The 23,572-nt window shown below is 42.7% G+C and overlaps 1 protein-coding gene across 3 annotated transcripts in view; it reads left to right on the forward strand.

Annotated features, from left to right (window-relative positions):
* The window catches only part of ORC3 (origin recognition complex subunit 3), a 76,664-nt gene extending 53,570 nt beyond the window's left edge, over positions 1-23,094 (forward strand). Inside the window, exons 14-20 of one of the 3 annotated variants that reach the window (XM_077812800.1) lie at positions 3,247-3,380; positions 5,131-5,216; positions 6,829-6,926; positions 7,984-8,125; positions 19,347-19,463; positions 19,912-19,991; positions 21,108-23,094. In XM_077812800.1, coding sequence (XP_077668926.1) covers positions 3,247-3,380; positions 5,131-5,216; positions 6,829-6,926; positions 7,984-8,125; positions 19,347-19,463; positions 19,912-19,991; positions 21,108-21,213 — 763 coding nt within the window. In that variant the 3' untranslated portion in view covers positions 21,214-23,094. Of the gene's footprint in view, positions 1-3,246; positions 3,381-5,130; positions 5,217-6,828; positions 6,927-7,983; positions 8,126-19,346; positions 19,464-19,911; positions 19,992-21,107 lie in introns of those variants that run through there. The other 2 variants (XM_077812801.1, XR_013345594.1) reach the window with 2 other exon arrangements.
* Positions 23,095-23,572: the final 478 nt, after the last annotated feature.

The raw sequence follows: 23,572 nt of genomic DNA on the forward strand, positions 1-23,572 counted from the left end.
CTGTATGCTGAACAAATCATTTCCTTCCCTGTATACTGATACCTTTCCTGATCATTATTGTTTAATTGACTGATTAATTTTAATTTCAGTTTCATTATACAGTCTACCTTTTTCATGCATATTATCGGCTATAAATCTTACCTTGTTTGATTAATCTTTTATCCATTGCAGCCCTGGATTGACAACCTGTCCCTGTAACACATAATGTGTCTCCTAACTTTTCAACATCCACCTGATTCCAAATTGACATGCCATTTCTAAATAACCCTGACATAGTTTTTATGATCCACAAAGAATCAGTTCCCCTTTTTTTCCCCTAGGGATACATAATTGATGCTTGACATGGATTTCCAAATTTATAATATCCTTCATCCATTGTTGATAAGCAGTGACCTTCTCCACAAGGAGTAATGAAAAGAAAGAGGCCACTTTGGTGTCTTTCTAATAACTGAATTTACCCATATTCCACTTAACAGATTTAACACAACAGGAACATATATAAATTGAACCTGATTGATTAATACCTCTGCTATAGGTGTAACTGCCTTCCCTCCCTCCCCCACAGAGTTACTGATCAGGGGAAGATCTATTTCCAGTTTACCTAAGGTGACACGTTTACATCCAGTAGCTGATAGCTAAGGGTCACACTTTTGCCTATTAGGCCCTTTACAATGTGATAGGACTTGCTAGGAGTAGGCTCTCTTGATTGTGCTACTGGAGTAGGGGAAATGAATTGACACTTTGTGTAAGGCTAATGCAGTCCCATTACTCCAGGTTTTAAACTTCGTACTGTCCCACTGTTCATCTTGGTAGTTAGTCTTCTCCAAATTCAGGTATAGCGCCACTGGGAGGTGAGATCATACTGCTCCGAGGATGTTACCAGTGCAGCACCAGGTGTTCTTACAGCGGACAGCTGTTGTCAGCTCCAGACCACAGTTACTACAATGTTAGGGTTCACACTGTCTGGAGTTTTTACCTGAAAGTCCCTTTTCTTTGTTTCTACTATATGGGAGTCAAGTACTGGAGATCAAGAGTCTTCAGTCAGCTTGTTGGCTGGATACTGTGCATTCTGCAGACAAGGTGCTCCAAAGGCCTGGGCTTGCGTCAGATTAATTGTGAGGACATTAAAGCTGCTCCAGAGGACAAACAGCATTTTGCTGTGTGCTTGTTCCAACTTGGCCTCTGAGGATTTTGAATTGTTGGACACCTGCAAAGGAGAGGTCTTTTTTCCTGGTACAACTTTAATTGATTAGCATGGTAAAACTTTATTTACTTTGCGTGATTTACTAGTTACTTGAATTTTATATACAAATAAATCAGTTTAAGGTGATATGCTTTTAACCACCTGTGGTAACAACCATGCTCCTGATATTTTATATGAAAAGAGCATGACTTGTTTACCAACTTTCCAATTTTTTTAATTTTATTAAAATTGGCCAGTTCTAACCACTACATACCAATGCATCTTGCGTATATGATTGTGCAAGAATTGCAGGTATGTATCCATTTTAATTTTCTTAATTTGGGAATCACTGGTTTGCCATAGAAGATGCTTAAATAATATTATTTCTCTTCTGACCTCTTAAAAGGTGATTGGCCAGTTGAGGCAATGGAATTTATTCTAAAAGCCATTAAGATTGTGGGAATTAAAACTTTCTCATTTGCTATTGGCGTTTACTGACTTTTAAACTGATAAATTGATCCTTTCCACAGTCCCTGAAAACTCTGGCTAATGAAGGATGGGGTCTGTTCTACCAGAGCCTTAACCACTTTTCTGCCACTGCTGTCTGAAAAAGAAATTCACTACGACTAGCAAAAACTATTTTCTGGATAGGAGATAGCAGTCCTACAAAAGTAATTTTGTTTCTTGAAATAAGGTTTCTTGCTGCCAAATTGTTTTACAATATTTTTATTTTCCTTTTATAGGGCTTTAAATCGAGGACTAATTCTTTGACTTTTCTTAATTGAAAAAATTGGATGGGAGTGACAGGCTGATTCACAAATGTGTTTACATTACAACCTGTTTACATTATGCCCCGTTGCACTCCCTTTTAGCTAATAATTTACCTTTATTGTTTTGGATGTACAAAGGGTCTATTTACAAAGACCTTTTACCTTGTAAACAAAGGGGTTTGCTGGGGCAAGAGGTGAAAACGCTAATTTAAAATAAGAGTGCCATACTTGAGGGGTGAACCATTTGAGCAGGTGAACCCTCAAAACCAGTGCCCATATATCTATAGCAACATAGCTTGCTACACACCTCAAACTCTGCTACCAGAGCCATGGCCACTGCCATAGCACTAAGGAGGTATTAAAGACTTAGATCACAAGGCCTTGCTGTTGCAAAAATGTAATTTGTAAAGTCAAAATGGCTGAGAATTTAAAAGTTGAACAGTAACAGATGGTGAACCTGGTGATATTCTGAACAAAGAGCTTTCAACCATGCTTGTAGTTTCCATTCTTTCACACTGACTCAACAGATAGTCTAGTCTTCAGAGTGACACACAGACAGGAGATGATCCTGGAATATTATTATATAGATACTTTTAGATTTAATTTATATTTGATGTTTGATTTGATATCTTTAGAATGAAAATATTGAGATTAAGCAATCCTTAGTCATCTTTATAAAATGCTGAGATCTACAGATTATAAGTGTTGTATAAATAAAAAGCAGTGGTGGTTTTATATTAATTAAATACATGAATCATTAACTTTGACTGTGTTTCAAGTTCATTCTGGATCCCAGAATGTAATGAGTTTTGTGATGTTGAAATGCCAGGCGAGGCTATTCTGGTTTTTATAATTCACACACCTTGTTTGGCATGAATCATGAACCCCTGTCAAGCTTTAAGTCCAAGTTCTCACCTCTAAATCAGATCCTAGAGGGAAGATATAGGAAGGTGCTTCCAGCTCTAGATGATCTCGTAGACTGGGTACTCTGAAGAAACTATTCTCCATCTACTCTAGGGGGAAATTGAAGGATATCTTCTAGCTCGGCCAGTACTTCAGCCCTTTTTAAATATTGAGCTTTGAATGTAAAAGCTAAACAGCCTTAGTTTATTCTGTAGGAAATCAACTTTACAAGAAAACAGGTAGCTTTAAATTACAGATTTTGGGGATTTCTTTTTCTTTTTTCAGATGAGTAGAAAATACAGTATTGAACATTATTCTAAGTACTTCAACAAATGCTTTTCTTGTTTGCTGGTTATATTACATCATTAGCTATTTGATTCTGTTTTTCAGGATGTTGGCTAAGGCTGAGTTGGTGGCCATACTTCAAAAATGTGTGGAGATTTTTACATCATCTTCTGGAAAACAGTTTAGTAACACGGTAGAGAAACTGGGGGAGTTCCTGACACGGTTTCAAAATCTGGAAGGTGAGCATGTAACATACTGCCAAAGTGTCTGTCATCAATCTGCTATAAAATGGCGTCAGAGAATTTACATTAGAGAGAGAGAGAACAACTCTGATGTCTCATGGTATTTTGAGATCAAATCCAAAAAGTTCTCCACATAAGAATATCAAATGCTTTACAGCTTTCAACAATATTTCTTGAATAAGTCAAAAGCTTGAAAAATTAATAGTAGCAAATTCCTTTACACATCCATTTGGGCTCATTACCATGCCAGCTAATAAAAATGTGCAAATTAAGTCACAGCCAGATCCAAATAAGAGATGGATTGTTCAGGTCAGGGTGGCCTGATTGCAGTAGTAATGGCCAGTGGCAACCTGTAGAGTTCAACAGTGCAGCCCAAAAGGAAAAAGAAAAGGTCCTATATTAACAGCCTCTTTGTAACCGCAGCACAGGGACAGCATAGAGTATAGCCAATCTCAAGCATTCAAAAATCATGAGTGGCTTAAAAATTGAGATTTTTAAAAAAATATTAATACATTTGGACTTTTTGTTTTGTTTGTTTGCCTTTAGTTTGAGCCTTCGGTACACTCTCCATGTTTTCAGGCTTTTGTCTGCAACTATGAGGGCTAGAAGCTTACTTCCTTATTTGTAAATGAAAGCTGACATTATCCCATAATAGTTGTCTTCAGGAACTGAGGCTTTAAGACAGACTGCCAAGATCACAAGAGTAATGATAAAATTGCAGGATTTGGCAACACTGAAAATAGGCAGCACATCTACAGTCTTCCCTGTGCTCATTAATGTACTTCACCCTGATTTTGACAAACCACTTCTAGTGTGAAGGGGCAGTGTAGTCTCCATGCTTATTGAATCTTTGGCTTTTGTTGATACTGTGATGATGGATTTTAAGATGTTGACACCTGTCCACTAAAATTGGACTGCAACTACCAACTCATTTCATGTAACCCACCAAACAGCTATCATACTTCACCACTGACCTGAACCAGACTTAAACCTGTGACCTACAGGGAACAACCCGCATAAGCAATGCAAGTAACCTAACAGTCTGTTGCTTTGAATATTAGTTCTTACTGTGATAGGAATTGTTTGTTTTAAAATGAATCAAAATTGAGACTTAACCCACCAACAAATAATCAGGATTTTTTAAAGCAAAGCTGCTAGTTATTGATGCAATTATTGATATACAAACTACAGGGTTCTGAAAGCAAAATTCAGGCATAGGTTAAAATTAAGATAAAACTGGGTCAGTCAAATGCTTCAGTATGTTCTATTTTTCACTTTGCTCTCACTTCAATAAATCCAGGTTACGGCGTTTGGGAATGGCAGAAAAGAACCTATTTTCTCTTTAAAAATTTTGCATGGGAAAAATGTAAATTTATAATGTAAGGAGTTTTAAAAGCTCATTAAGTGGCTGCTTCACTGAGATCAGTGGAGCTTTGGCAATTTATACTTGTTGAAGATGTGGTCCAGAAGTTTAAGGTGAAATATAAGTGGTGTGTAGGCCTTGTGCTGGCCCTCTGCACAGGAATGAATTTTCTGTTTTTGAATAACTATTTACAATATAAATTACACAGTGAAGTGTTATTGAACTTTGCTTCACAGGAGAAAAATCTAATAGCTAACTGGACTTGGGTCCTCATCTGACATGAAAGAGTACCATTGACCCTGTCTCAGTTTGGCCTGGGTCAGCGGGTTTCTGTAGATATTAGAAAAAGTTTACCCCGTGTGTTGAACACTGGTTTTGTTCCAGTAGCAGAAGCCAATGAGGCACAAGATGTGTGTGTGTCATCACAAAAGGAACTCCAGAAGAAGATGGACCTCTATCATCTTCAGAAGGTCAGGCCAATTTTACTTTCTCCAAACTAGTTTCAAGATTTATTTTTTTCGAGGTTTTAATTATTCTTGGTTAGATCTGCCCTGCACACCATAGCTGTGGGCGAATAATGTTCTGTGAGTCACTTGAAAATTTAACATCCTACCCAACCTAAATGTCAGATAAGAAGCCACAGGCTTGAAGAATTTCCCTGACTCCTATCTTTCTGACTAAACATACTGGCCTTGATTAAAAAAAAGCCTGCAGCACCACAGTCCCATGCATATTTAACTTCCATTGGCATGTGTTGACAGCCCTCCCGTAAGTAGATTTCCCCACACAAAGAATACATCACTTTTTTACAGTTTTATACCACACCTCCTTCCCCGTCCCCCACCTATCAATCAATTCTGATCCTAACCTTCTACCTCTTTGTAGAGCTTCCTTGCAGATGCTACTGTTGCTTTCCTTAGCATGCAGAGAGCTTCAGCCTCCAGGTTTCTTCTCCTACATCTGGATTTTCTGCTCCCTGTTCTACCCCTTTCTTCTTCTTAGAGGAGAAGCAGCTCAGGGGTTTCTCATCTCCTTCCACCCCATTCTTAAAAAAAAGAGTTAGTAGCATCTGACTGACTCTGCCTACCTCTTCTCTTCCCCCTGTCCCTACCCCCTGATGAAAGGGCAAGCAGCCCTGCAAGGAAGGAGCCAGAAGCTCTCCAGCCTTACTCTGACTAAAATTTCTAGTTGCCCTAGGCAAGTTGGTTTTTCAAGCCTGGTATCAGTCTGTGAAAACCAGGTATGTATGAAGTGCAACTATGATGTGTTCTAATGTATAGTTCAACATCTCTCTACACCATTATTTTGTTGTAGCTAAATTGGTACATCAATACCTATGTTAGCACTTAAGGTGCTTTTATTTGTATTTTTAAGGGCAGATGTTGAGTCAGACTTCATTGCATCTAACAAATTCATATAATAATGCCAGGTAGCATTTTGATAGCACCTTGCACCATGCATCTGAGAATTTTACAGACTTTTAATCTGCACATCCTCCCTGTGAGATAGGTACATATTATTATCCACATTTTATGGATGTGGAAACTGAGGCCCTGGAAGGCTAAGTGACTTGTTCAAAGTTGCACAGCAAATCAGAAGCAGAGCTGGGGCAAGAATCCAAATTCCCTATGTCTCAGTCCCTGGCTCCGTCCAAGAGACAACTTTCCCTTTCCTTTTTATAACTCCATAATGTATGTTAATTTTAGGAATGGAGAAAAAGCAATCTGAAATTTTCTTGTCCTAGCCTTAGGGCACTAATTTCAGAGTTTAGTGTTAGATTCAGATTAGTGTTAGCTCTGTCTTAGTAAAACAGACTCTCACAATGAAAACATTTATTTCCATTCTTAAGCAGGCAGATACTTGTATGCTATTTTACAAAAGGTATATGAACAGGGAACACAGTACTGTCAGTCCAACATTATTTCTGTTTAGATTAATATGTGTTACCTAGGAGAGCCATGGCAATCATTTTTCATGTCTTGCTTTCTAAAATGCAATAATCCTGTCAGCATCACTCTAGATGAAAGGATTTGCCATGTGCCAAAGTGACTGGGCTGTGCATTTTCTGTCTTTTTTTAATAGACTTTGCTGGAGTTGAAAGAATCAAAAAGATCTAAGAAACTAACGAAGTTTGAAATGCTCAGATTTGAAGTTGTTGACTTTATAGACAGCCTGGTAAGGTGAGCTTTCCTGTTCTTTGGACCCTTTAATAGTTGATACAGTATCATAAGATGCCATACAAAAATACATACATGCACACGCACACAGAACAACAGTTTACCAAACAGTTCAGACTTGGGAGAAACTGCTGTCAAAATCACAGCGGTAGTCCTGCAATATGAGACATGTCCTCCCCACTCTTTTTTAATTCTGTGAAATGTTGCTGTTGGGTATCCTTGCAGCCATCTGTGTCTGGATGAGGGCTCTGAAAATGCCTGTTTTCCATGCTGTAAGGAGTCTGAAACACAAATTGTACAACTCATTCCTGCTGCTGCAGAAGATGAAGAAAAATATGGCAGTTGACAAGACAAGATCAAAATGGCCCACACCATAATTAGTATTGGTCTATCCATTATTTCTCTTCCGCATTGTATAGGCTAGGGTTGTGATATGCATTTCAATTTTGGTTAATGCAGGGCATGGCAGATGGGCTCGTGGAGGCAGTTCCAAGTGTAAGCATTCACAAAGAAGTCAGTATGGAGACAAGGGTTGGAGAAGGATATGAAGGCAGCTGTTAGTTGTGCATCTTCAGTAGAGGGAAGGATCAAAAGTGTGGAGCAAAAAGGGACTAGGGCAGAGAAGTTGGCAGGAGCTAGATTGTACAGAGCTACGTAGACCAAGACAAGGAGCTTGAATTTGAAAACAAAGGTGAGAGGAAGCCAGTGAAGGGGTTGAAAGATTGGATGGGTGGTGTAGGAGTAATGAGTAAGGCAGATGACTGGTGTCTGCATTCTGGGTATTGCCTGCATTGTTGGGTGAATTTTTCCCGATGTAGGTAGGATTCTAATTAAGAAATGTTTGAAATGGGAGGCTGAGTTGATAATTCCTGAAATTCTCATTTTATTAGAAGTTGTTTCTAGGTATTGTGGTATCTTATTTTTTAGAGGTTTTCTGCCCATGCCTGTTTGAAATGCACATTCTTGCTATCCCTGTGAAAGCTTAGCTCTCAGTGTGGTTTCGTAATGTCCCTTCAGTAAAAGAGCTGTCTTTTTCATACAACCCTTGTTGTTCTTTTAGAAGTTACCTTGCTCCTGCAGAGATGCAGACCCTGAACGAAGTGGTGTATTTCCACACGGCTAACACCCTCCGTGAGCACTTGAATGCTGCACCACGGATTGCTCTTCACACAGCTCTGAACAACCCCTATTGCTACCTGAAAGTAAGAAATGGACAACTGTGTAACTTGTTCATAGTTGTGTGTAATTCGTGCACGGTCTATGTGAGGCTAATGTGTGTATTTTAATTTGCTATTTCATAACATTTGGCACACAGTAGGGTCTGTCACAAGGAACTAGCAAGTGGCTCTTTATGAAGCAGCTGGGGAACTGGCTGAGAGCCAGAGAATCTGCCTGACTCAGGAGAAAGCTGATGCTGCTTCATTAAGACTTTTGGGTGGGAAGGCAGTTTCCAGAGCCTCATTTTTAACACCCTTCTCTACAGAGATAAGCAGAAAGACTTTCTCACCCTCCACTTTGATTGGATGACCCAATGTCCCTGACAGGAGAGTCCTCCAGTTACCAAACCTGGTAGACCCTGTTCATTTTACAAATATAGTGTTTTGTCCTGTGTCTTTGTAAACTCATGTAGATTGGCTACCTGATGGAGCTGCTGAAATTGAGGACAGACTGGCTGTATACAAAAGTATCTAAAAGACTCCCTCCTCCTCATGCCCATCACATAGTGATGCCCTACCCCTTCTTGTTCCAGACCTGCAGTGATCCACACATCACCTTCCCATGAGCTCTTGAACTAAACCAGCCCCCCTGCACATAGAGTCAAATCCACAGGGTGTCAGGGAAGGAGAAGGGGTGGGTGGGAGAGAGGCTCCTTGGTTGAGGAGAGGCAGGAGTGAGCATTCTTTTCTCTTTCCCACTCTCATGCACAGTTCCCTGATGCTCACCCAAACCATCCCCATGTCCCAGTTTTTCCCGTTAAAAATGTGGCCATTATGTGGAAAAATAAGATTATTGACATTCATGGATGTTTGCATGCTTGCTGCCTGAGATGGATGAGCAGGAACCAAACTGGATAAGCGTTTGAATTCTGTGATCCAGTCTGTGTTGGGTTTTTTTGTCTGTGTGCTTATTTATAAGAACACACCTTTACAATTTTATCTTGTTACAAAAACACAAAAGACTAAGATTAGGAGAGCCAGCTAAATCCAGTTTCTAATGTGCTTAATGAATAGTCTCTTAATTGTATTTACAGAAATGTAAAAGACCTAGATCTTTATCTTTACACATTTGCATTTTTGATGCATTTCCTGTGCTTGTTGGGTATCTAACTCAGTGTCCAGTAGGAGTACTGTCTGTGGCAGTGCATTACTACTATTTTAATCTGTTTGAACTGAAGATATAATTTCTCCAACTGTGTATAAATCCTGCAGAGTTTGTACTTTCATGGGCTACAACCAGAGCAAAATTTCTCTGATAAACATCTAGCTATCCAGAGCTGTTCCTACCAAAAAGGTTCAGGCAGGAAAGAATCTGCCACTGTAAAGTACCAGCAAGTGGTTAATGATATGATGCCATTTCTCATGGGACTCTAACCGAGCTTCTCTTTCAGCAAAATGGGAACTGGATTGGTATTTAGCCTGACAAAAACGTGTAAAAAAGAATTGTAATTCTTCTTTGAGTGCTTGCTCATGTCCATTTCATTGTACATATGTGTGCTTGCCACATGCACCGGTGCCAGAAGTTTTTCTCTCAGTGGTATCTGTAGGGGACCGGCTCTGGCGCCCTCTGGAGTGGCACGCCTATGCACCGGTATAAGGGGCTCCACCCAACCCTCAGTTCCCTCTTACTGCCAGTGACGGTGCTGAAATGTCTTCTTGTCTCGGCAAGCTTGCTCCTCTCAACTAGTTGATAGAAATTTTGTTAGTTTTATAGTTCCCTTAGTGTTAGGGTTACTAACCCTCCACGATTGTCCTGGAGTATCCAGGAATTAAAGCTTAATCTTTAATTAAAGATTATGTCATCTGATGAAACCTCCAGGAATACGTCCAACCAAAGTTGGCAACCCTGCTTAGTGTAGACTTAGTTTTAGTCCTGAATGGGACTTAGCCTAGGGATGGGGCATGCCCCAGTCCCCAAGCTTCAAACCTTGTGACTGTTGCAAGAAACTCATGCCAGTCAGTGATCCCCATAGAAGCTGTTTGAATTGCTTAAGGGAAATCCACGTTAGCGACAAGAATCACACAAGCATGAGACAGGTGTCTCACAAGCAAGAGCTTCAGATTGCAGACCAGAAAGGAGTGGGACATTCATCTCCAAGCACTCCTTATGGAGTTGGGCCTTACACCGGCATCAGAGCCGACCAGGTCAGACTCCGCTCCTAGCATTCTGGCCTTAGTGCAGAGCGTTCCAACGTCACCGGTCTTAGACCAGCACCGATGCCCATCCCCAGTTCCAGCTAAAAAAGCAAAAAAAGGCTGGGAGGGGATGTTCTCCTATGTCCCATAAAGGGGAAGGAGAGGGCCAGAGGAGAGCAAGGACACGCGAGGGGCAGCTCTTCGCTTCTAGACAAAGGTTGGGCTCCGACTCCCATGAGTGGTTAAGCGTACTCCAAGACCCACCTGCCACCCCGGGGAGCATCAGAGGCACTCAGCACCTGGCGGTGCCATCCACACTGCCTCAGAGGGCCTCGTTTGAGGGATCAATCTGCCTTGGGACCTTTCCAACGGTCCTCATCAGTGCAGCACTGCTTCTCGCCATAGGGGATGTCCCGTCAGCACTCGCCTGAGCAGCACCACCAGCCCATGGACGCAAGTTGGCTTGCCTGCTAGAGTTCCCAGCATCAGTCCTTGGAAACCAGGCAGCGTTCCTTGGGCTCGAGGCGGTGATCACCAGTGGGCTGGCGCAGAGGTGCGGCACCAGTCCCCAGAGCCCTGGTGCCAGGAGCACCCAAGCCGTTCTCCCAGCTCATGACACCGCTCTGGAGGGTCGAGACACCTGTCCCTGGAGCCCCATCGCCGGAACGGCAGTACAGTTCACTGCAAACGTGTCAATGGTCTCTGACACATGGGTCTACTTGCTCACATTCCTGCTCCTGCTCAACAGAACGGCATCGCTCGCTAAACATAAGGCGTCAATCACCAGGGTACCGTCGCCGATCTACCAAACGCCATCACCAGGATTGCAGCACTGAGCGTCATTGCCCTCGTACAGATCCTCAGCGGAAGTCCAGGACCAGAGCCGATGGGATCGGGGTAGACAGGCAGTCTCGGCACCGTCCTGGTCCCCCAGGCATGTATCCACATCCTCAGGCTCCGAGAAAATCCTACTCACGGGCCAGGGCCACCCATTCCCTGCTGGGCCACAAGTAGCAACATGGCCCCAGGGCCAGTGGCCTGCCCCCTGGCAACTCTGGAATTCCTGGGGATTTCCCCAACCATCGCAGGTGCATAGGTCGGCCTCAGGGGCATCCGACAAATGGTCGGCAACAGTCTACCTCCCTCCCCCAACTTGGCTGAGGCTGAGGCTCCCTTGGCTGAGGCTCCCATGGCAGAAGTGGTGGAGTTGGTTGACCCACCTGTACCTGCCTCCTCGTCATCTTCGCATGATGAGGCGATAGCAGGGCCCTCTCACCTGGTTCCCCAGGACCATGCCAAGGCTCACCAGGAGCATACATGCCCCACTCTAGAGTGCGCCAGACCCAGTCCGATACGGATACCACTGAGGGAAAAACTTACAGCACCAGTGTATGGGGCAAACACGCACACCTACAATGGAATGGACATGAGCAATACATCTTGAAGAACAACAGTTACGAAACGGTAACCTTCTTTTCTGTGCTGATGGATTGCTTGGAAACCCAGCTACTGGCAATTCAAAATACCACAGCTAGGAACTTCTTGGCCTTGTGTCAGTGCGATATGAGGAATCTGAGCCCAAAATATCCCTGGGGCTTAGAGAATCATGAAGGCATCATGTCTGATCTTGCAGAAAGGGAGAGTTTCACACAGAACTTGAGTAATAATTCCCATCCCACCAGGATATTTGGAGCAGCAGAAAAAAAAAATCCATAAGCTGCATTTAGCTCTCCTTTTTTGGAGGGAGGGATACTTTGACTCAAGACCCTTGATAAGGGAATAAATAGAGATCCTGAAAAACTTATTTTTCCTCCATCTGCTCCCCTCAAAAGAGCACAGCCAGGTTTTTAACTTGTTCCTGAGTATCTGTTTATGCTCCTTACTTGGAAGCAGCGCTAGTTGTCAATTAAATGTAATGTTGGTGTTTAAGGTCCTCCTTTTCATTAATGATTGCATTCTAGAACAGCTTCCTGCTTATCAGTCTTAGTATGTAGTTATTTCCTGGCAGAGACAGCTTATCTGCTGTTACCTCAGGAAGCTGAGGTTTCCATGAGCACTGCTGCAGCTCCCTCAGGGCATGCTATAAAGACCTGGCCTTAACATCATAAGCAAGCTGTCATTCTCCAAACTCAGGCATAGATCATGCATTGCTGATCAGTAGTATTCTCCCTGGATTAGTTCCTTGTTTCCTATGTACGGTCCAAATGCCTGCACTATAGAAGTTGGGACTTGCTCTGTTTTACACAGCTGTTTGATTTCAACCAAATCAAAGTGGTCTTACTGGTTGGTAAAATGGTAACATAGGGAATGAATTACATTATTTTCATGAATTGCAGACTGGCTCACCAATGATACAGTACAATTTATCAGTCTAGACATGAGCTGCATTAGTTAATAGTCACACTATTTAGATTGAAACCATCTGTACTGAACTGTCAGGTAAATTGACGTAATACCGAATACCTTCAATTTCTGTCGTCTTTGCATAGTGTAATTGAATCTGAAAATCTGTTAGACTGAATTTCTGAAAACTCTATAAGGGACCTTCCCATAGGCACTGGGATTGCTGATCCCAATCATGAAGCTAAAGCTTACAAACTGGAAGAATCAGTTGTAAAAGGCAAATTTAGAAATTTAATGAACAGGAAATGAAGGTAATTGCTTGCCTCATCTTTTTCTCTGTATTCAAAAACCTTTGCTTATGATGGTGTCCTTGGTTAGGCATCTTTTAAACTTATTTTCTAACTGACCTGTTATGCAACCAAATGTTGAAGTATGGGTTTTAGACCCGTTATTAGCTGCTGATAGCAGCAGAATCAATGGTGATGTTCACAGAAAAAGCTCCTGACCTGTTAATGTGGCTAAAGTACTATCGATAAATTTATGAGCTGATGTCACAGTGCTATGGATTGCAACAATAGCATAGAAGTTTTTTTTCTTAGATAAGGTCCTTTTTAACTTCACAGTCAACTAACTAAAGTGTTGTCAGTTTGGATTTCCTGATATGTGGAATGGTTTCTGAAAATCAGACTTCAGCTTTGCAGGTACTGGTTTTCAAACCAGAGAGAGGTGATGGTTTATACACACGGAAGATAAAACTATAAGAAAAACAAATAAACTTGTTAATGCATGTAGACAGATTTATGCTTATATTCCTTCCCCCCCGAGGACAAAAAGCGCTCTGACATCTATTTATTAGATAGCGAGGACAGAGATGAAGTGCTAATCAATTTATCTTACCTGATCTATAGAATTAAATATTCCTTACTCTGGTGTACAAAATAGAACAAGCAAGAGAGAAGGGGAATAAACTTAATAAAATACCTGCTGTGAGTGCTCCACTGTAGGTGTGCTTGCGTCCCTAAGCTAATGATCAGAGAACTTTTATAGCTGTGTCCGTTACGCCCACACACGCACTGTCTCTCCAAACTAGCCACAGGGCTAGCCAGCGTGCGCAGGCTAACCCCCCTCAGCTCCTTCTCAACTGCCTCAGCTAGAGACAGAGCTATTGGCAGTCCAGTACGACCATTACCTTCTCTTACATTTCTATAGCTAGTCTCCCCAGTTGTAGTTGTAGTTTTTTTTCTTTTCTATTTTCTTTCTTAAAAAGGTGGGGGAGGGCTTCATCCCCCCCTGCTTTTTTTTTGGTTGGGGACCCTTCCCCCAACAGGATAATGCTTAGTTTACCGGGCTTCAAGAAGTGCCTCTCCTGCAAAGAGGCTATCCCTGTAGCAGACAAGCACTCCTGGTCTCTGCCAGCAGCTCAGACTCAGGTCATGCAAGGACAGGAAATTGAGACCAGAAGATCATCTTCATGGAGGCAGCCCTCCAACCCTCCCCGGACCCCACCAAAGAGTCCCTTGGCAGCGTGATTCTTCCCCACAGCCCTCAACTTCCAAGGACTGTGGGTTGAAGAAATCAGCCCCTGACCCCTCTCATAAGTCATTGAAAAACAGAACGGGAAGTCCCCATAATGAGCCCCAAGCCGACCGTAAATGATCTGCAGTATGCTGGGTATCCTCTGTACCATCTGCACTGAGACAATCTCAGTCCAGTACCCATGACTCACAAAAATCTGCAGTGGCAGATGCCATTGACACACGTAAGAACCCAACAGGCACAGGCACCAAGTTAACAGCACCAAAGGACAAGGACAGGAGTTAGCACTCCACTAAGAAGATGCTGCCGGTACATACTACTCCATCAGCACCACCATCAATGCCCCATTGAGCACTGGAGTGGTCAGTGCGGGCAAGATCTCCATTCCCCCGGTACTGCCAGTGGCACCAGCCAGTCGGTACCACTGAAATTCCAACACTTGAGAGACCTCCGCATATCCAACATACTGGTGTCTCCTTGTCTCAGTACTGGGACCTCCACACCCAGTCTTCTTGTGGTACGGGAGTCTTCTCTGCCACACACCCCTGCTCTCTAGTGCCGACTCAGACAGCGAACCAGAGGCGGCTATATCGCAGTACTCTTCTCAGGCTCCCTATGGTGCCCAATACCAACAGGGCCCCGAGCATACCCTCAGATGGTCCCACCACTGCCACCTTGGTGCAGTCAATCGTTGGCACCACCACCGGGCTCTATGCCTCCACCACGCTAGTGGCCCATGCCTCTCAAGCTTCCAGTCCTACCTGAGACGCTCCCACTCCGCCACAGTGTCCAGGGCCTCGGAACCTCCAGAAGAGATTGTGGAGGAACAGGAGGGCGGCATTGAGGAAGAGGTGACCCTGAGGACCATATCCTCCTTCCCATATGAAGCCATTATGCCTCCCACACCATCCCTGGCTGATGACTTCTGCCTTTTCCAGGACCTAGCAAAGAGTGTGGCAGACGCTCTGCAGATACCATTAGAAGAAGTCAAGAGCACCCATCACAAGTTCCTTGACATACTCCACTCCTCCTCATCCTCAAAAATAGCCCTTCCTGTTAATGAGGCTCTTCTGGACCCCGCGAAAACCATATGGCAGACCCCAGCATCTGTGGCTCCTACATGCAAGTGGGCCGACAAAAAATATGCCTCAGCAAGGGAGATGAAATTCCTTCTCCCACCCTCCACCCAACTCCATTGTGATGGACGCTGTCAGCTCTCGTGGCCATCAACACCAAATGAGGCCTGCTCCCTACAATGAGGATTGGAAGCATTTGGACCTCTTTGGAAGGAAAGCCTACTCTTCTGCCTATTGAATTGCCAATTACCAAGCCCTAACTGTGAAATACAACTATGTGAATTACTAGAAAATCAGCAGTTTTATTGATCAGCTGCTTGACCTGCTCCGCTACCAATTCAAAGCCATCATTCAGGAGGGACAGTTAGTGGCCAAGACAACACTACAATCTGTTCTGGATGCAGCCAACACAGCCCCAGGTCCATCTCCATGGTGGTGATTATCTGACATGTTCCATGACTACATCTGTTGAGTTTCCCTAATGAAGTCTAGTCAACTGTTGAAGACCTTCCCTTTGAAGGCATCAAGCTCTTTGCAGAGAAGATGGATTCCTCTCTTTGCACCCTAAAAGAGTATAGGGCTACTCTCTGCTCACTGGGCATGGGCATCTACACACCAGGACAAGAGAGAATTTAGTTCGCAGCCTCAGTACAAACCATGTATTTTCCAATACCCAACTCAACGCTACTACAAGCCTCGGAGGAAGAAAATTAAGTTTACTAGTCATAAATAGTCTGTCCCACAGTCTTTCACATCCCAGCCATCCACTTCCAAGCACCAATTTTGACATGTTGGTCAATGCGACGATAGACCACTCCCCCCAACCACTACAGCTGACCGCTGCTTTCCACCCATTTGGCCACCGTCTCGTAACGTTCTGCAGCATCTGAGAATGCATAACATCAGACCAGTGGGTCTTAGAGATTGTTCATAATGCGTACTCCATTTTACCTCCCTACCCCCTCAACAACACCCTTCCCTGTCCCTCTTCAGGGACCCTTCTTGCATAAGTTTACTACAACAAGAGAGAGATCATCATCTCCTCCGGTTAGGAGCCATAGAACCGGTACCTCAACATCTATGAGGCAAAGGGTTTTACTCTCGTTATTTCCTAATACCCAAGAGGAAGGGAGGTTGGAGACCCATATTAGACCTCAGAGTACTCAAGTTTGTCAGAGCTCAAAAATTCAAGATGGTCACTCTAGCAACAATTATTCCAGCATTAGAGAAGGCAAATGGGTTTTCAGCCGTCTACCTTCAGGACACCTGCTTCCATATCTCAATCCTACTATCTCACAGACAGTTCCTTAGATTTAACCTAGGACAAGGCTACTACCAGTACAGAGTATTGCCCTTTGGGCTATCATCTGCTGTGAGAGTATTCTCCAAGGTTCTCTCAGAAGTGGCCATGCACTTATGTTCCTAAGGGATCATGATTTACCCTTACCTGGACGATTGCCTCCTCCAAACTCAGTCCCTCGCTGACTCACCAAATCTGCAATAGACTTTTTCACAGAACTGGGCCTACAGATCAATGCCCAGAAATCAACCCTCGTTCCAGTTCAACTCCCGGGATTCATAGGCACCGACCTCAACTAGTTACAGGTCAGAGCACTCCGCTCTCAGTGCAGATTCCTCTTCTTGGCCACACTCATAGAGACCATTCAAAAGAGCCCACAAATATCAGCCAGACACTGCCTCCAACTCTTGGGGCATATGGCAGAAGGGGCAGCGATGATACCACATGCCAGGCGTCAGATGCAATGCCTCCAGATGTGCTTCAGATCAATTTACAAACCAAACAGACTAGACTAGAGCTAAGGGCGGTTAGGAATGTATTTCCTCCCACTGATCAAGGGATCACAAACGAGACTCCTAACAGACCACATGGCATGTATGTACTACATAAGTCGACGAGGGGGAGCCAGCGTTCCCCTCCCATTGTGCAGAAGCAATGAGACTATGGAACTGGTATATCTCCCATGGCGTCACACTGTCAGCAGCTTACCTCCTGGGTACACACAACTTGACAGCAGACTGTCTGTCACAGATTCCCACACAACCATGAGTGGGAGATAAACCAGCTGTACTTCACGACCTATTCAGGCAGTGGGGCACATCAACCACAGAACAGTTCGCCACTTACCTACGCTACTGCTCCAGATCAGAGATAGGACAACAGTCCATGGGCAATGCTCTCCTCCTCACCTTCTCTATGCCTTTCCTCCTTTTCCCCTATTGTAGAAAGTCCTGATAAAAATAAAAAGAGAGAGCACATGTCATACTTGATTGCTCCTACTTGGCCAAGACAGACCTGACCCTTACTTGTCATAGCTCACAACATGACCACCGATCTCTCTCCCTTCCACTCCATACCTCCTCTCGCGGAACAAAGGACGGACTCCGCATCACAACCTAGGGATTCTTCGCCTCAAGGCGTGGCTCCTTCATGGCTCCAACACCTAGAGAACTCCTGCTTGAAGGAGGTACAAGAGGTATTACGACACAATAGAAAGTCCTAAACACACCATACTTATCTGCAAAAATGGTCCAGGTTCCGTTTTTGGTGTTCTTCCCAATAGATCTCCCCAACATCTGCAGCTATTCCAAAGATCCTAGCATATGTACTGACCCTAAAAAGATTGGGATTATCTTTCAGCTCTCGGAGTGCACCTAGCAGCTATAGCAGCCTTCCTCCAACAAGTAGAGGGATACCCAGTACTATCACACCCAATCACTAAGATTCCTCAGGGGTATAGTAAACCTTTTCCCATAGCCCTGACTTCTTATCCCCACATGGGACGCAAACCTGGTGTTGAAAGGACTGATTAGGTCTCCCTTCGAACCCATAGCCACCTGTTTGCTATCAGGAAGGCCGTTTTCATTGAGAGGTATGTAAGCAATCACCCTAGATAGGAGAATAGGAGAAATGGCAGCTCTGATAGCACATTCCACACACAGTATTCTTTCGGGACAAGGTTATGCTCAGGCCACATCCAAAATTCATCCCTAAGTTAACTTCTCCATTGCACATGAATCAATTGATTCACCTTCCAACCTTCTACCGAGACAATAGATAGGCTATATTACACACATTAGAAGCCAGGAGACCCCTTTCCTGTTACCTGGATAGGACGAAGACTTTCAGAAACTCTCCTAAGCTCTTCCTCTCTATTGGAGAAAGGTCCAACGCTCTTAGCAGTATTACTCCAGAGACTCTCCAATGGGTCTCAAACTGCATTAGACAATGTTATTAAGTTTGCAATATGATCTCTTCTTATAGTATTCGCACGCACTCCACGAGGTCAATCTCATCCATCGCCTTCTTCAAGAATGTCCCTATCAGAGATCTGTAGAGCGGTGATATGGGCATCAGTCCACACCTTCTCAGAACATTATGCAATCACTGGGGACTCTGCCTCCAATGCCATCTTCGGCACCACAGTACTGTCATCTGTAACGGACCCAACTCCAAAGTCCCAGCCCTCCAATAGGGATACTGCTCAGGAGTCACCCATAGGGACGCTACTCAAAGAAGAAAAAAGTTATTTACCTTGTGCAGTAATGATGGTTCTTCAAGATGTGTGTCCCGATGTGTGCTCCACAACCCCACCCTTCTCCCCTCTACTTTGGAGTTCTTTTCTATTACTCTGCGTTAGAGAAAGAACTAAGGGAGGTTAGCCCATGCGCGCTGACTCTCCTCATGGTAGGGCACGAGGAGAGACAGCGCATGTGCGGGCCTAACGGACACTGCTACCGAAGTTCTCCAATCAGCAGTGCAGGGACGCAAGCAAACCTAAAGGGGAGCAGCTATAGGGACACATGTCAAAGAACCGTTGTTACTGCACAAGGTGAGTAACTTCTTTTTGCAAACCAGATGATGCACCATTTAATTTCTTACGTCCCCAGTGGATTTGTGTTGGGATTTTGGGTTTTTTTGCACTCATCACCATACTTCTAGAGGCACAAACAATAAATATGAAAAAATACCGACAGTACTAACTTCCTGAGTTATCTGGGGTTGATCGTATTTGCTTTCAACACTAGAGATCTTTAAAGATAAAATATGCTGTGAAAACTACTGCCTTCATTTTCTCTGTTTATTTTTTTATCAGAATCAAACTTTGAAAAGTGACGTCGGATGTATTTCTAATACTGCTCCTGACATATGCATAGTGTATAAACTTCATTTGGAGTGCGGCAGATTAATAAATCTTGTTGACTGGTTAGAGGTATGTGAAGATGAAAATATTAACTATATATGTGTATAGTCTCTAGATTTTGCTGACTTTTTTTTTTGCATGCTTTTCTTTGTTTTGTTTTTGTTTCTCTTCAGTGCCATCACTTTTGAAAGCCAAAGTCTTCTCATGCCACACTGACTCCTGTCCCTGCAAGTACTTGTAAGGCCCACAAATCACCATCCCACTCAACCTCCCCTCCTAGTGCTGGGCATCATTTATTACCAGCACTGCTATCCCAACAATGAAAATCCCTGTTGCTGCTTGTACCTTGTTTATGTTCAGTGTAAACCAAATGTTATGCTTTACAGAGCTACTTTTTCTTCTTTAGCTTTTTAACATTTGCTGATGCACGTGTTCACAGAAAAGCCTGTGTAATGCAAGTACTGTCTCTGAGATATGTGTGATTGGAGGGGTTATGCATCTTATCTTTTCTCTTTAGGCCTTTTCAACGGTGGTAACGGCGGTTGAGGGAACAGACCCAGATTCAGTGGCCACAGACCAGGTGGATGAAATTATCCAGTATCCTTTGTTGTTTCTCGCTTGAATTTATTTTTTAATGTTCACATACGTACAAACCAGTGGCCTTTTTCTCGTGGATGAACAAAGCTTTTACAAATGCAGCTTCCCCATGCACTGAGAACTGACTGAAAGAGGGCTAAATACTTTTCAAGCAATCTTCTTATAATAAAAAAAATACAAAAGGAGGGTTGACCATTTGTCATATGGCGCTTTTTGCCAAAACCTTAATTCTTTTAGGGTTGGGCAAGGTGAGGTCCCAAGTGCCACAGAATGTTGTTAGTATAATATATGTCCAGATTTCATTATTCCGTAGCATACTGTAGATTTCCTTTAAAAATGTCAACTTGCATTTAATATTTCTAAGGAAGTTAAATCCTTTACCATTTAAAATCAAGTAAATCTAGGTGTTGAGAGATGAATGGCACAAACAAGCACATCAAAGCATCACCTCACCTATTATGCATTAATGCTTGAATTGAAGTCAAAAGTTGGGGCATTGTTTCTGCAACCAGAGGATGGGTTTCATTCAGGTGGTTGGGGTTCTTCCCCTCATTCTTCCAGTTTTGTTGTCCAGGGATGTACAAACAAAATAACCCTAAATATTTTATGAGTTTACAAAATTAATATTGTGTAGCCCTCTCGCCTCACCTCTCCGTAGTCACCACCACATCCAACCCAAACAGTGGCACAGGTTAGAGCAGTGGTTCTCAAATTTTTTTTACTGGTGACCCCTTTCACATAGCAAGCCTCTGAGTACGACCCCCCCTTATAAATTAAAATAGCTTTTTTTATATATTTAACACTATTATAAATGCTGGAGGCAAAGTGGAGTTTGGGGTGGAGGCTGACAGCTCGCAACCCCCCATGTAATAACCTCGTGATCCCCTGAGGGGTCCCGACCCCCAGTTTGAGAACCCCTGAGTTAGAGCAAGAGATACTTTATCCTGTAGGTCAGAGGTCATGTTGCCTTGATTTAAATGAATTTCAATTTTGTGCTTACTATGCACCAATAAATCCCTCCCATACTAGAGAGAAATGTAAGTGCTTACTTCATTCAATTCAATTATTTTAATCATGACATATATACTTGTTAATTTCCTTTACAAGAACTTCCAGCGCTCGTTTTATTAGAGCTGTTTCAGAATTGGAACTCTTAGGGTTCATAAAGCCTAGCAAACAGAAAACAGATCATGTGGCAAGGCTGACATGGGGAGGCTGTTAAATGATAGAACAAGTTGAGAAAGACCAACCAATGTATGCACGCTGCCTGTGAAAGTTCATTATGGCATATGGGGGACAATGCAGCCATTGGGACAAATTAATCCCTTATGTAACTCTACTGATGTTAAAGGAGTTAAACTAAGGATGAATTTGACCTCTTATGTACTATATTCTAATAGCCAACAAAATACTACCTCTTTTCTGTACATGTTTGTATGGAGTCAAGGAGTCAGCTTTAGTACATGATTTAATATTCTCTTAAAATTGCAAAGTTCTGACCACCGCTCTGTACCAGTTTTCATCTTCTGTTATGTATGATGTGGTTTAGGCTAGGAGGCCAGAATGCGATTGTGTTGTGCGATTTTCTTTTAATGTGTAACCATGAATGCTGAATTTAATTTGCTCACTATCTGGATTTAAATGGTCATGTTATGAAATGTTCTCCAGATACTGCATATTTTCAAAAAATCATTCTGCTGAGAATTGAAATAACAAGTCTCTGTGACCAGAACCCACTGAGCCCTCCCCTTGCAGTGTGCAGTACCAGCCACTCTGAGCAGAACTATTTGATGATCCTGGTGTTGGTGCCCTGGGAAGACTTGTCTACATACAGAAGAAATCCAGGTTTCTGTGTTAGAAAATAAAGGAAAAGTGTTTCTGAAGGGACAAAAACAATTGTTACTATCCAATTTGATAACATAGCTGGACAGTAAATAAGACTATTTCAAAAATACTCCTTTAGCTAACCTGCATTATCAATCAGATTTCATTATCCGCATAGGAGATACGAGAATATTGCTCAATTAGGAGTGTTGAAGGAAGGTAATAAAATACCCATTTAAAGTACAAGGTCATCATTTCTCTTCTCTCTCCCTCCGTCTCCCCTTTTCCCCCACAGATTTTTGTTCATTGGGCAGTGGGACAAGCAAGGGAAACAACTGTGTGGGAATAATGTAATTGTTGACATGATTTTATAACTGACAGATGTTCAGCCACTGATATCACTTGATAGATGGAACATTCCAAACCATTTGTGCCCTGTGCAAGGAATGAAACAAGTTTAACTATGGGGCTGTCCTGTCATAGTGAAGTGTAGACATTAAGACAGAACCACTCCAGATCACAAACCTAGCAATTCTGAATTGTTTGTAAAGTGCCATCAGTCTGGAGGTACAATGTGGGAGCCTAAAATAAGGCTACACTGTTTCTCAGCATTAAAAATCTGCAATACAGGTTTGTCCTGATATAGTAATCTATTGTGATTTCTTTCCCCAGGAAGATAAATAGTTGAAGTAAAAATGATTTTGACGTTTTAAGTTAGATTGAAGATCTCAGTATGGAATAGTGTGGGCAAGGACCAAGGTTATATTTTTTCTGATGAGCTGATACCCCCCAAAAGTACTCAAATACATTCTCAATGTGGTGTGTGCAAACTTCAGCCCAGAGAGTATTATTACCGTTACTAGGAGCTGCACAGCTAAAGGGTTAGTGAATTTAATCCTAAAGCCCAACCAATGCTTCCCAGCCCAACGAGTGGAAACTTTGACTGGTAACTGCATGCTGTCCAAAAAGACTTCTACCCATAAAATCTTTAGTTCTTTTGGGGGGTGGGGGAGAGGACTCCCCAGGTTGCCTTGTTTGCTGCAATGCCGGTAATTACATTTCTGAAGAACCCACTTACTCATATGCAGAGAAAAATAAATTCTACACATTTATTTTGACTACTTTGCTCCTCTCTTATTTTTGCCCAGTTTTTGTTCTGCACTTGCGCTAATTACACTCTAAATCTGTAAGTAGCTTTAACTTTAAAAAATCTCTGTAATCTTCATCCTTAGAAGTGCTCAATAATCTACTAGTTCTTAGCGTTTTTCCTCTTAAACAACTGAAGTTCACACATGCTTAGTAGCTTTATTTTAAAGTGAGTTTTAAAATTCCATGCTTTAGTAATGTGTCTAGCTGATCATGGATGTACCTGGAAAGGCTAAATGTGGTAGACTTAACAGAAATTACATGTTTAAATCTCTGTAATAGGAAAATATACACAAAGGATGTATTCAGACAGACATTTATTAGCTAACTATACAATTCATGGCAATATTGCTTATTGTAGGAAGTCTTGTTCAAATGCAACCCCTCTGACTCAAGAAGATATATTGTTGATGGGTTCAATAGGGACTACCAAAATGAGCCTGGCCAGAAAGATGTCAGGTTTGAAGGTAGGCGATGAAGCTAGTGGATTCTCTGAAGATAAGGGATACCCCACATCCCTTGCACAAGCACAGGTTAAAATATATTTATTTATTTATGATGTAATCCTCCTCCCATGCCAGTGTTGATGTACAGGGTGGATACCAGTCTTT

The sequence above is a fragment of the Eretmochelys imbricata genome, chromosome 3 (assembly GCF_965152235.1).
Source record: "Eretmochelys imbricata isolate rEreImb1 chromosome 3, rEreImb1.hap1, whole genome shotgun sequence".
Lineage (NCBI taxonomy): Eukaryota > Metazoa > Chordata > Testudines > Cheloniidae > Eretmochelys > Eretmochelys imbricata.